Consider the following 14968-nt stretch of genomic DNA (forward strand, 5'->3'; position numbering starts at 1 on the left):
TTTGAAGTTGATAACAATTTCAACTTCCAAAAATTCCATCAGACCAAACAACCAATAGATTCATTTATAAATAACGACTTACTTTCAATAATGACATGCCGCGTGTTAATCAAAATAATATATGTCGCAACTATAGCACAAATATAGCATATCATATGACAGCTTTCACTTCATATATCAATCAACATAATATATAGCTTTTGAGATAATCACTTCCCGAATCATTTTAGGCGCATATACCTTCTGTATAAATAACACATCCCTCTCACTTTCTTTCATCACTTTCATTCATCAGTCAACGCAATAATATATACTACAAGATACTCATAACCATTTAATTAATATTAAAGAACAACTATTATTTCTCAAATAGATAACACATTCAACCCCAAGTTTTGCTTAGTGGTGGACACGGGTACACGGACACTATAAGTAGCCGATGAGGGCATCTTTACATCTGTAGATATTGTACATATCTGTATGAGGTACTATCAGATGTTGTACATCTCTCACATGGCCTATCATAAGGCATCTGTCATATATTACCCGTATAGGAAACGGATAGAGCGCAAGAGGGCGGTGGAGTACAGAGAGGGACGTAGAGGGTGAAAGAGAGAGATGGGTTCCATTTTATTTCTATCCCAATCCTTTTTCTATTTTTTAAAACTCCTCTTTTCTTTTTTGTTTCCACACTACACGTATCACTCCACCGTCCACCGCACCTATTTATTCTTTTCCTCTCTTTCTCTTTATCTTATTTTCTGCTTTTCTATTTTCTTTAATTCTAATACCACTAATATAAACATATAAACACCCACTTTATCACAAACTATAATTAAAAACTCTAAATTTAACTTTCCAAAAGTTAGGGATATTACAACTCTCCCCCACTTAGGAAATTTCATCCTCCAAATTGGTAAATGGACCAAAAAGATAAGGGTATTGCTGCCTCATCATATCCCATGCTCCCATGTAGCTTCTTCTATTTTATGACTTCGCCATAATACTTTCACATATAGGAGTCTTTTATTTTAAAGTCCTTTGATCTCTCTCGTTAAAATCTACAACGGTTCTTTCTCCTATGTCATATCTGGTTACATCGCTATCAACTCAGTCTGGAGAATACGAGAAGAATCTCACAAGACCTCATCAAATATGCATATCATTTCTAGCTGTCTTACGCTTCTTACAAATTTTCTTTTTCTAGAATCTCTAAGCAACTTGTGGATCTGTGTCAAAATTTTCGGGCAACGTATTCAATATAGTCATACAATTTCGGCAGTATAAAACTCGATCAAGGTTCTAACTGAAATACACGTATATATTACCACATAGGTTAATGCACACATTATTGTATACATCTTGCCAAAGTATAGTATAATATAAATTATCACATACATGTATCCAATTACCCCAAGTGTGCTTAATTATAAATATGGGTGTACGTGCTAAACAAAATGCTCCAAAATGGGGCTGATCAACTCCTCGCATCATACTATATCATAGTATTTCCTACCATCACACCGCACATCGCATATACTTCATCCCATCATACCATATATCACACATCATTTGCATCCAATCACACTATACATCATATCTTTCCTCCCATCTAATCATATATCTCATATTAAGACTCATTTCCATCACCAAATGACAAATAAAACCTCACGTTTGCATATTATCTCACTAATCAGCACACAATATCTCATATACAATAATGTAAACTTGATTCAAGAATTAAGACCCAATGTAAAATACATTATTCTAGAATGACCAGTTGAATGAAATAAACTGAAGTCATAACTCAATATTTTTTTTTCAGAAAGTGACGCTACCGAGATTTAAGCTATGTGGAGTGGCCAGTTCCACACGACTACATTCTCAGTCACATGGAGACTACATCTCATATCTTAGTTACATTTAACTGCACATAAGCACAAAAACAAGACATATATGTTTTCACCGTCACACCATATCTTTTAAATTTTCATTTAACTCCGATCAATTCTTTGGACTCTATTTGAAACCATGTTCTGTCATAATAATTTTCATATATAACAAACACAACTTACACGATACATGCAAATAATATTAACAAGGTGAAAATCAAAAGGACAAGGTAGACACCCACATGACAAAACGACGACTAATATATACTAGTCTAATTATCGGTGGCAACTGCATAAATTAGTATAGACACGTCTCATATTACCGTGTGGTATGTTTCGACATATTTATCACATTCGGTTCATCCTAGATCATTTACAGCAATATGGGCATAACAATTGTCAAGGTATGTAAAATCTCATCTTGCCTCATAATTGGAGCATCAATGGAGGTTAAAGAAACATTCTCCAACTTATAAACCTATATATGACTAGGGGCTTCGGCACAACTCGAACTCGACTAAAACGACAGTTGTGTCAAGTCACGAACATATCAAACTCTATGTGGCATGCTTCTATACATATTAAAGACTCGATCAAAGCCTAGAATCGCCTGAATCTGGACTCTGATACCAAACATGTAACACCCCTTGCTCGATTTATTAAACCGAACAATTGGTGTCACATTTCGATATGCTAAGCATCTTATTACGAAAAAGCCTTTCTTCAGTGTATTTTTTTTGTTTTTTTTCATGACACGGGCACACACTATTATATAATTAGCAACCTGCTACAGCAAGGAAAACTATCGACTATACATATCTACAATTCTCAACTAAACATGCCATGTATACACAACTTTAACTTTCTCGACAACAGTGACAGTGACTTGATGCACGCAGTTGTCCATCTAGCGAGATCCCTCGCCACTATACTCTACGAATACTCTGCACAAGGGAGGAGAAAGGGAGATGAGCTTAAGCTCGTAGTGTAACCACATTCCCGAATATAATACCTAAGATTTCCATCAATAACACTATCAAAAAGTAATAACTTTGTTACTAGGAAATTCGTACAACCTATTTATATTACCTCTCCCAATCTGATATCAACAATATACCACTTCATATAGCATTAATTCTGTCAAATCATAACAAACATAATCATATAAACAAAATTGTACTTGCAACGTTAGTATAATAACAACCTGTCAACCAAATCATATATGCCACCTAATAAATCTGTCGAATCAAAGAAGTGACAAAACAAGCATAATTATATAAACAAGTGACACTTTCAAATAATAATATATAATTGTCAACCAAAATAATCTTATCCCAATCTAGCATAATATATCAATTTATTCTATCAACTTTATCACTTTATTTCATCATCCAACACTATCTAGTTTGAGACACCGTAGCCTTTATGCACATGCATCATTTTGAAGTAGATAACACTTTCAACTTCCAACAATTCCATCAGACCAAACAACCAATAGATTCATTTATAAATAACGACTTACTTTCAATAATGACAAGCCACGTGTTAATCAAAATAATATATGTCGCAACTATAGCACAAATATAGCATATCATATGGCAGCTTTCACTTTATATATCAATCAACATAATATATAGCTTTTGAGATAATCACTTCCCAAATCATTTTAGGCATCTGTCATATATTACCCGTATAGGGCACATATCATCTATCAGCATATCATATAGACCATTGCTTCGGTTATCCAGAAGACGAATGAACAAACATCTGTGAAGTACTGATGTCCTATGGCATGCCAACTATACCTTGCTATTCACTTTAGCAACGGGGCGTAACACATATTTCACATCTCTTTTCATGTTGCTCAACACATAAAGGCTATCAAATTACTTTGTGTATCATATACATATTCACAGTTTCAATATATATAATCTCACAATCTCCATCATCTCACCTTTCCATTTCACCCCCGTCATATCACATTTATGTAGTCCACACAAGATTAATCATTAATCGACTATTTCACATTAACACATATAATTAAAGAAGTCTTATCTATCCACAATTATATTTAAGTTTCATTGCACAAGCAACTAACCACATAAGCACGTAGTAATATTTATCAAATTTAAAGGCATTAAATTTTAGAATACGTGTACACTACCTGTACATGTAAACAAAACTCCATGTACTTCTCCATTTACTTCAAGGTCTTGTCCTTTCCTTTGTTACTTGCATTTTGAATTTGGTTCGCCTACTCTAATTTCAAGACTTTGCAAAGTTAAGTGGAGGTGAGTTTGCAACCTAAGCTCCAAAATTGAGAGAAAGTAGGGGGAGTTGAGAGTTGAAGTTGGTGGTGTGTGCTACATGTATCACGGTGGAGTGGCCAAAGCTGTCACGGTGCTGGCGCAGTGGCTGAACAGATGGAGCGCAGGAGGGCGGTGGAGTACAGAGGGGACGTAGAGGGTGAAAGAGAGAGATGAATTCCATTTTATTTCTATCCCAATCCTTTTTCTATTTTCTAAAACTCCTCTTTTCTTTTTTTTCCACACTACACTCCACCCTCCACCCTCACCTATTTATTCTTTTTCTCTCTTTCTCTTTATCTTATTTTCTACTTTTCTATTTTCTTTAATTCTAATACCACTAATATAAACATATAAATACTCACTTTATCACAAACTATATTTAAAAACTCTAAATTTAACTTTCCAAAAGTTAAGGATATTACATGAAGTGTGTGAAGTGTGTGAAATGTGTGAAATATGTGAAGTGTGTGTTGTGTGTGCACTGTGTGTATATTTACCAACCATGTCAATTCAATTTCATGTTAATTCTTCATTTTACCAAACATAGGATTTAGAATTGTTCCAATTCAATTTCATAAAGTTCCAATTCCAATTCAATTCCAATTCTGTGTACCGAACGGACCCTAACAGTTTTATTTTAGGGTCACTCCCCAAAATGTCTCGTACTAATGGAATAGAATTTCACTTATATACTACTAGCACATTTTCTAATCTCCATTGTGGGATGATTTGAACCCAACAACATACAAAATGTAAGGAACCAAATCATAGGAACCTATTTTGGCTTAGAGTCTTATTTGAAATGAAAAGAAAATCAGAAAACCTATATATATCCTGTGGAAATTAATTTCAAGATGAGAATTTAACAGCAATGAAGACAATGAATGAATAAAGTTTGAACATAATCTTATTCTATAATTATAGAAGAAAGGAGAGAGAGAAAAAAAGGAGGTTTAATATAATTATACGTATAGAAGAGTGGCGATGGTCAGTAAACGTAGAGGTCGGCCAGCTCTTGGAGAGAATGAGAATCGGAAGCGATATTTGGATCCGCATTTTCAAGCATCCACAAGAGGTGATCGAACAGCACGACCTCGCACTTGACCACAGCAGCCGGGCCCGAATCCCTCTCGATTAGCGCGGTGACCAGCGGGTGGCTCAAGTGCTCCGACCTGATCACGTACCTCCTCCGCGAGCTCCCCACGAAGATCTCCTCTCCACCTTCTTCCCGGGCGGATTTCGATCTCAAGCTCGTGTAGGAGGAGCTCCGGCTCAGCTGCCGCGAAAGGGTCTTGCATTTCCGGAGCAAGTGGTTCATTCGCTTCTTCATGTTTGTTGCAAAAGTGATGGATGAGGTTATTGATTAATATATATAGGGTCGTGTCAGGATGATAACTGCCTTGATTTGATAACTCATCAATTCAGTATATAAAAAATGTTAACACAAGGACATAGTTGACATATTTATGTGATTGTGTTGATATTTTTATGCACCTGAGTTGACGAGTTATCAAAGTTATATAACTCAATTGGTCATGTGGTGGCGGGTCGTTGTTCGTGTGAAGCGGAGATCCATTCGCAACCGACCGTATTTGCTGTGATTTCAACATGCCATCTTCTTTGTCAGGAATGGATGGACTTGTCTTGCTTACCAAACTTGTTAACTAACTTGATCATTCTTTTGACCACATCAAAAATTGAAGCTTTACCTTAGATCTTGCCAACTTATTACAAGTGGCCTTGTTACAGATTTATTTTACAGCTTGTATTTAAAGACTTTCTCATCAAATCTGTTAAAATGATTCATGAATCGCAGTGTGAATACAAAAAGATAAAGTTCATAACAAGAAGTGCATGCACTAAACTAAACAATTATATACAAGTGGCCGTTCAAGGGCTCCACTCCTCCCACACGAGGGAGGACGAATAAGTTAATAAATCTGTCACCGCCGTTTTGTCTACCTAGATTGCCATTATCGTGAGTTTTATCGGAAAAACGATGTACGAGATAATTGCAAAATTCTTAAACTTGGTGATTTATTATTCTTAGTTTTGAGAAGTATGAGACACACTATAAGGTTACCATTGTTCGTGATTTATTTGACAATTTGCCTTATTTTTTATCTCTTTTTTTTGTTAAATTTAAAACAAAATGATTGCATCATGCGAAAGATCTGAAAGGAATAAAAGCTAGAGATGGTTTTAGCAGTTAAGTGACAAAAATTTGAACGTGTGAAGTTTTTGAAGGGTAACCCTACCCCACATGCCGTATTCATTTTCAATACACTATACCAACTATCAGTGTTTGTCAATTCAGGTTCCACCACAAATTTGATTGCTTCTTTCGTGCTAAAACTTGATCGTAACGTTGTGCTCTAAAATTTAATTAAAACTGCAAAATACAGTCAGATGTAATTAGGATACAAATATTGACATTTTGGATAACTAAAACCATCTTCAAACATACTGATAATTTTTTACTTAGAAAACTTTCTCCAATCATAATGCGAACACAAACCCATTTTTAAGTTTGACTATGGAACAATAACAAATATGAGTATTACTATAGTTAATTACTCCAAAAATTTTGTGAGACATACTATATAGTAGCGTACAATTTGAATTTGGTATAAATGTACAAAGTAAAATAACTTTTTTATGTTACCTATACTAAAAAATGGATTTGCCTTTGGTATAAATGATGGGAGATGGCTTTAGCGATTTTAGTTATTTATGAAGTCATTTAGTTCACTAGTTTGCTAACGTTTATAAATTAAATTAAATGTTAGTTTCGGTACTCCCTCTGTTCTTTAGTAGTGTAGACATTTCTTTCCGGTACGGAGATTAAGAAAAATGTGTGTAATGTATGAAATAAAAGGATACTAATAAACTAGGAGAGAGGAAAAAATAGCGAGGGAAAAGAAAGTGAGAAGAAATGTGTTGACTTTTACTAAAAAGGAAAATGACTCTACTACTATGGAACATACCAAAATGGCAAAATGACTCTACTACTACGGAACTGAAGGAGTAAAAAAAATACTCCCTCTGTCCGTCCCACAAAATTTGTCTCATTTCACTTTTTATCATTTTTTGTAGTGGACCCCATATTCTACTAACTCATTCCTACACACATTTTATTTTAAAATTAATATATAAAAGTATGACTCACATTTTACTAACTTTTTCAGCTCACTCTTCATTACATTTCTTAAAATTCGTATCGGATCAAGGTGGGACAATATTTGAAGGACGGAGGGAGTACGGAATATCATTTTATTCCTTTTTCCAATACCACAAAAATAAACTTATATTTTACAAAGTTTGAATCTTGAATGATTAAATCTTATGTTCTACGTAACAATCTTAATTAGGAGTATAAGTTTGGTGTGACAATCATCTAACACTTTGCTCTTGATGACTAATAATGATAAGAAGTGAGTTCCAGACTTCTATTAGACGAAACTAATTCCAAATTTCCAATTAAATAGTGGAGTGGTATTCAATAATATATTGGTCTTAAACTGTTATATATCCATGCCGTTGATCAGTTGCATTGAGCACTAGTTTGATAAATTCTAAAATATAATACTCTTCCCGTTCCATTTAAGATGTTCATATTCAAAAATAAATTCATCTCTTTTTATTAAAATATTCAATTACATTTTTACTTTACTTTATTACAAACAACTAATTCATCTAAAACTTTGTGTCACTCATCAACAATGTGGTCATCAATTACATTTTTACTTTACTTTATTACAAACAACTAATTCTTCTAAAACTTTGTGTCACTCATCAACAATGTGGTCATCATGATTATTGTATGTAGGCGTAATTGATTACATGCACAAACAATTTTCGGCTATATACATAGTAACCTATACTAAATGGAACTGTATAACTGATTGCGTGTCTATTCATAAGCATCGATAACGGTTTATTGCACAATTAAGGGGGACAACTATTTATGAGAAAGTTACAAAATTCTCTTCGATAATTAATCCACCTTATCACAATCTGTTGGATATATAATTTTGAAAAATCACATAATTTAAGTGGCGGATCCATCATATGAAAAAGGTTGCACGGCCAAAGTGAATTAACATTGAAAAATTTCACTTTAATAAATGATATAATTTTAATTTCAAATGTGACTGTTTGATGTTCTCCTTCTTTAAAAAAAGATCCAAGGATAGCCATGACATTTCTGACCGATCTAACACAATTTTATGGCCATCGTTTTTATAACAGCATATACTACCTAAGCATTGACTAAACTCGTTAATTTCAATTGCTCGATTTGGTATTTTTCATTCCAAAAATATTTTGCATAAAAAATTCCCAAACCATTTGTAAACAGTGTCCTTTTGAGGAGGGATTCAGTTAAAACTGTTCTAGCACCAGTACAATTTTTATAAGAATCCTGCATAGCATCAGTAGTTTTACTTAATCTACGATGAAAGCCAAACGATCGACTACAACGTTTTCACCTTTCCCAGCCACGGCGAGGATGGAGGCACTTTCTCAACTCAGTTCCTCCTAGCAGTTCCGCGATAATCATCACCTCTAGAGCTTCTCTTATCTGAGCATCGCTCTTCACCCCTATGTTTATGATTAGATTTATCTTCAGAATCGTGCCTGTTCCTGTGACTCCCTCGTACATCTTCATTGCCATTTCTCTTCCTGATCTCATCTTCGTTTCTCCTGTCTCCATGGCCGACGTCATCTACACGCTTCTTTTCGTACTTAACTGTATCCCTCATGTGTGTGTGTCCGTGACCAACATCATCTCCATCCTTCTTTTCACGGTCCCCACTGCCATGCCTTCTTCTGCGTTCTCTCTCATCTCCTCCATTTCTGTCCGAGTAGTCTTTTGCTCCTCTCTTGTGTGGACTCATCTGACGCCGTGCATAACCCTCATCTTCCCTGCTCTTACTTTTTTCATATCGTCTCGGCCGATCATGCGTATCCCTTCTCCTTTCATCACGATGTCTGTTATTTTGCTTATCGTCGCTCTGTTCAGCTTTATGGTCTCTTCTCCTTTTACTATGCCTTGGCCCTCCATCATCTTCATCTTCATCAAAAACCATCTCATACCTAAAAAATGATGAAACGCAAGATTTTAGAGCATGTGTCGGTGGGTATTTTGAAAGAAAAATTGCAGTAGCACTCCATAAAACTACCTTGTGCTTCTGTCTCCTCCACGTTGAGTGTTATCATCTTTCAGAATATATTTGGAAAGCGGTTGTCCGGCAGTGGGACCTCCAGGGCAGTCCTTAGCAATGTGATCAAGAGAACCGCATTTGAAGCACCCGGCACCTGTAAAAGAAATTAGCAAACATGAGAAAATGAAGCTTCAGACTAGGAAGATACAAGCTCTTAGTCAAGCATTTTGTTGACACAACTGCACTTATCAGGGAAATAGAAACAATCCCAGCAGAAACAGAAAACCAGACAAATTACCTCCACCTATTCGACCTTTGCCTTTATATTGGAACCACAGCTTCGCAACACTTTGACTAAAGTCAACATGTATTCTCCGGTCATCAATAAGAGCATTGTCCATCTACAGTCAAGTAATAACCCAGAAAAATAAAGTAAATGTGGCCATAACTTGAAGTACATAAAGGATTAGATTCACTAGGGAACAGCCCGCAGTAGAGAATAAGATTACAGGGATGCAATAAATACGGTCTTGTTAAGTGAAAGAGACCAAACCCAAACTTATTTGACAGAAAACTTAAAGTAAATGATTGAAAAAAAATATTCATACAGCAAACCCACAGCTTATATAAATCAGCTCCAATGGTACTACATACTAATGAATATCTACCAGTAGAGAAAATTAAAAACAACTATGAGCTATTGTTCCCAGTTTTTTCTTTAAATATAGTGATAGTGCAGTTCTTTGAAATGGCTAAGCTGTCCAGATATGTTAATTGAGACACATACATGAAATATCAGACTTCTGAAGGACTTTAGTGTATATCGCATAACAGCATATTAGAAGAGATAATCATAGTACTACAATATATGATGTGATCACTCTTAAGAATCAATCTAGGCTATGAAAACGTGGGGTTAAATTAAAATAGCAGAAATCAGGTTCATTATCCTGGCAGAAAATCCAAATATCAGCTTCCAGAAGTCAACAAATATACCTTAAAATATGCTTCTTCACATGCATCTTTGTCTTCAAATTCTGCAGCCAGAGAAAATCACATATAAGTAGTGAAAGCAATAATAAACCGTTATTATGCTACTCACACTTTTTTTGACACGTTATTTAAAGAATGAGTAATTAGTGTAATTAAATTACGCATTTCAAGTGTAATAAGGGAACACTTAATTAACTCTAATATCTTAATTAAATACCCTAATTTTTACTTGAGATAGAAATAGTGCAAGTAGTTTGGGACAGCCCGAAAAAGAAAAGTGTGAGTAGCATGGGACGGAGGGAGTACTATCTAGTAGTAAAATCCAATAGCTTCATATATCAAAGCTAGCTTGTGATTATGGTGTGATTGTTGAATCGGCACAAATTTGCAGGAGCAACATCGGCCAGACCAAGATTACTTTTGGTAGGAAATCAAGAAGCCATAACACTATTGTCAATAACATAATTCCCATATTTAATAAACAAAACAAAAAAGGGAAATGAATCAGCATGATAGTTCATTAATCAAGGTTCAGCTGTGAGTAGTTGAGGAATAATGCATTATAAGATCACAGTTTTGTTTCAATTGAATACTGATACAATAATCAAGGTTTGCCTTCATAGGAATAAGAAACTCACCTATAAATGCGTAGCACAAACTGTCACCAGTTTTGTGATCTCGGATAACTTCAGCACTGTGAATGTCAATTAAGTTAAAAGAAACTCATCGAGTAAAAAAAACTGTGAAAAGAATATTTAACAGCCCAGCCATTACAGAACTCACGATGTTACAACTCCAAAACGAGAAAATATCGTATGCAAGTCATCATCCTACAGATAGAGGAAAGCACATATCAGAAAACATTTGATTTGATGGTCAACCTAAAGAGATGGTTCAGCATCTACTTTGAAATAAAATAACCCCTTAAGTGCTAAAAGCGCCTCCAATTACCTCAGTCACTGGATTCAACTTGCACACAAACAATACATTTTCAGGAGGCTTCATCTCAGCTTGAGGAATGTCCCCTATCTATGACATAAAGTAGCCAGTGAGTTACACAGAAAGGGCCAGCTAGCATCTGTAGGTATGTAACAGTACTCAGCAAAATTATAGATGAGGCATAACATACAGTCTCAAGTAACACTGCACTGGTATGCGCGGCCTTTTCACGCAAGACCTCTTGAAGCTCTTGGGGGTTAAGTTGTTCATCCATAGGGATCCAATCATCTTCTAGTCTCACATCATCATCAACCTAAATTCAGTACCAACAATAAAGCCCTTCAGTAAAATCAACTACACTAAATTCCATCTGAATTTTTCGCTGCACATAGTCACAGATAATACAGTATACACGATAAACATATTTAGCAAAGTTACAACCGTAATTCTTAAATCTTACTTATTTAAACAAGCGATATTGTATGCTTGAGCTTCTGAGCAAAGTAGAATTCGAAATTCATATAATAGAAGAGACAATCAAAGAGCAAGAATAAGAAGGTAACATAACTTTATAACTTGAGCAGGAAAACAGCACAGAACTTTCATTCAACCTGACTAGTCAATAAACAAGCACCAGTACTAGCTAGATCAAGGGTCTATATATCATGCACCTAAAATCTATCTTTATTCAGGCTAAGCTCGGCAGTGTGAAGTACATAAATAGCAACCGTACAGTTTAAATGTAAATTATCTTATGAATCACTAATAAAATACAAAAGAAATTCAGTCCTAAAGAAAAGGGATGATTGTCAAGTACTCAGAATATGGCCTTATGCAGATTAGAACTACCGGCCACTACCAGATTTGCATAAATGTAACTGACAAAATTTATACAAGTTGAAGAATGATGTAAAAAAGGTCAAGTAATCAATTACTTCATCTTTTGGTTTTCCTTCAGGTGAAGCATCTGGGATCAGCTCAGCTAGTAGGGGAGGATCTTCGAAAGGATCGTCTATTATGTAAGTGTGTTTGATCCTGCTTAGATGAGATAGTTAAAGGAGAGAAGGACGGACACGGGGAAATTGCTCAAATTAATAGTAAATAAAAAGAAACCAGTAGCATGCAGGCTGCAGCAAATAAGTCTTACCTGATGTTTTTATAGGGTCTGTTCTTTTCATCCACATAGGCTTCATTTATTCTAGTAAGTGTCTCCAGCCCTTCAGCAACCTCTCCAAACACCTTTTAATCACAATAACAATAGCAACAGTAAGAGTAAACTAAGTCAAAAAGTGCAGAAATCCTCAATAGATATAGTAAATTTCTTTATGGAAGAGTGGTTCAAGCATTTCAATAATTAATGTGTCTAATAGACACTGTCTATTATTGAAGCATCCAATCAGTTGTCTAGTCCTTAAGTGGAACTAGAAGCAGTGCCTAGGAGTAGATTATAGCTTAAAGAAATGCAAGGAACAATCTTTCTTGTTCACAGTCTTTCACATATTTTTTTATGCTGATTTGTTTGGCTGTTCCTTCTGGAAAAATAGCCTGACTTCCACTGAAACTGTGTAATTAGGAGGAGGATAAAACATAGTAATGATCTTCCTGGAAACTATTCTACTGAAATAAGTTATAACCAGTAACCACAAAAGATGACTGTGGAAAATGGATACAAACTTATAACTAAAAACTTCAGTTCCAATCTCCCACCAAAATAAAAATTTCAAAAAAAACATGGAGGTAGAGTGGCATCTAGTCCTTAGTTTCAAATATACTAGTCTTTAGATGAGAGGACTCACAGTATGTTTGCCATCCAGGTAATCAATGTCCTCCCGCAATGTGATATAGAACTAACAAGGAAAAAAATGACACATTAAGAGAAAACATTCTGTGGCAAGGGGATTCATATTGATAAAGTAATAATGTATTATAAACAACAATATATGCTGTGCAAATCACACCTGAGAAGCATTAAGGTTCTCCCCAGCACTAGCCATGGCCAGAGTTCCGATCTTGGAATGTTTCACATCCAGGTGTATTTCATCGCCAAAAAAACGAGCCTGGTCACCGTATAAGAATCTGAAATCACATGTTAAGGAAGGATCATGCACGAGAAATGGATATCCCATTAACTATCAATGTCCCATAAGTATATGATTGCAAGAAAACATATTTTTTAAAAGATCCCAGCCTAAAGTTATCTGATATTACCAATGCAAACTGACTTTGACATGATACAAAAATCCAGGACTTTAATGTTCACCCAACAAAATTACTTACTTGTACAAAGAATCACCACCAGATCCCGTCCCTGTCGGATCACCTGTCTGTGCAGTAAAATCCTTTTGTATTGTGTGAAAGAGGCATCCATTATAATACTTAATTCTGCAACCGAAGAAACATATTAAGATCAATGGTCATCCAATATATTATCCTCCAAATATTTATACCAACAGACACAAATTTAAGACGTGTTGGCTGAAAATAAAGAATACAGTTTTCAATGCAAAAGCTACAACTTCCAGCACTAAAGTAGTTCCAAAAACTATAGAAGCATAAAGGAAATAACATTTTGTACACAGGCCACGACATGTGACTTCTCAATGGTAAGAAAACTAGGATACTCAGTTGCATCAGTTTCAAATGTAATGTTCCTACTATCTGAAGGAAATACATATAAATCTGAAAATATCTCCACAATGACAGTATGTGAATGCACACTACCAAAATAGAAACACAACTTAATCCCTCATCCAATGCAATAGCTTCAAATAAAATAATTCGGAGACAATTTGCAATAGTTTCAAAAAAAATAATTCGAATCAATTTAAGCAGCAATCATTGGGTTTCAAATTATTAACACAAAATCTCGGAAATATTCCAAATTGGTTCCCAAGAGCTTCGAATAAGCAATGAAACATGAAAGTTGAACAAAAAATAGTCAGAAGGAAAATTACTTGCAAAGCTTGAGAAAATTCTTGCAGGTCAAAGGGCAACGATCAGTAAACAAATCCACCACAATCTCTCCCAAACTCGTCACTAGCATAACCGACATCTTTCATGCACTTGTCCAGTTACCGAATTTTTTTTGTAAAATGGAAGTCAGGGTTTTAGCTGCAAACGCCCAGAAATAAAAATTGCAGAGGTCGTGAAAGTGAATAAGAGAAATGGAGTGGACAACTAAATTCTGACAAAATTTCTAGTGTTTCTGAAAAAGGGAATTGAAGTAGAAGGTGTGGAAGCTGAAAAACTGCCTCGCGATTGGTGATGTGTCGGGGAGTATGACGGAGTTGTGGGTTACGGGGAGAATTCTGGTGCCGGAGTTTTAACAGAAAAGGAGGATTTCTTAAATTGGGGATTTGCAGAAGATGGTTGAAGCGGTGGGGAGAGATTGAAATAGCAGTGAGCAACTATGGGAATCTCTCCGACCACATTGAATCGAAGATTAAAACAAATCTGGATGCGTAAGGCAACGGTCGGCTAGGATGATTCCAATCAATTCGTCGGAAGGAATTGAGAAGAAGAATAGAGAAGAGAGGGTTGGTTCGATGGGTCGATAATGGACAGACAAAACACTCAGTTGGGCTTGGGCCTTTCTTAATTTAAAAGATGAGCCCTAAATACTGGGCTCCTCATTATTAACATAAATTAACTCAAATATTTAGAAAAGAGA

The 14968-nt window shown here is 35.3% G+C and overlaps 2 protein-coding genes across 2 annotated transcripts; both read right to left on the minus strand.

Annotated features, from left to right (window-relative positions):
* Positions 1–5048: 5048 nt before the first annotated feature.
* Positions 5049–5664, minus strand: LOC121744945 (auxin-responsive protein SAUR78-like). The gene has a single exon (XM_042138658.1). The coding sequence runs from the start codon at positions 5529–5531 to the stop codon at positions 5190–5192; it is 342 nt and encodes a 113-aa protein (XP_041994592.1). The 5' UTR covers positions 5532–5664; the 3' UTR covers positions 5049–5189.
* Positions 5665–8507: 2843 nt separating this feature from the next.
* Positions 8508–14835, minus strand: LOC121744897 (peptidyl-prolyl cis-trans isomerase CYP59-like). The gene is made up of 14 exons (XM_042138586.1): positions 14253–14835; positions 13576–13680; positions 13257–13374; positions 13095–13145; positions 12446–12537; positions 12234–12333; positions 11489–11611; positions 11311–11388; positions 11143–11189; positions 10998–11053; positions 10363–10403; positions 9665–9767; positions 9385–9520; positions 8508–9298 (listed from the first exon to the last, which is right to left on the minus strand). The coding sequence occupies exons 1-14, from the start codon at positions 14348–14350 to the stop codon at positions 8731–8733; spliced, it is 1716 nt and encodes a 571-aa protein (XP_041994520.1). The 5' UTR covers positions 14351–14835; the 3' UTR covers positions 8508–8730.
* Between the last annotated feature and the right edge of the window lie 133 nt (positions 14836–14968).

Source organism: Salvia splendens, chromosome 8 (assembly GCF_004379255.2).
Source record: "Salvia splendens isolate huo1 chromosome 8, SspV2, whole genome shotgun sequence".
NCBI classification, from domain to species: domain Eukaryota; kingdom Viridiplantae; phylum Streptophyta; class Magnoliopsida; order Lamiales; family Lamiaceae; genus Salvia; species Salvia splendens.

Coding starts and splice junctions, on each gene's coding strand:
- LOC121744945 (XM_042138658.1), bottom strand. CDS start 5,531: ATGAAGAAGCGAATGAACCACTTGCTCCGGAAATGCAAGACCCTTTCG.
- LOC121744897 (XM_042138586.1), bottom strand. CDS start 14,350: ATGTCGGTTATGCTAGTGACGAGTTTGGGAGAGATTGTGGTGGATTTG. Junction 12,334..12,445: donor AGACCCTATAAAAACATCAG/GTAAGACTTATT, acceptor TCATCTAAGCAG/GATCAAACACACTTACATAA. Junction 9,521..9,664: donor CAAAGGTCGAATAGGTGGAG/GTAATTTGTCTG, acceptor TTTCTTTTACAG/GTGCCGGGTGCTTCAAATGC.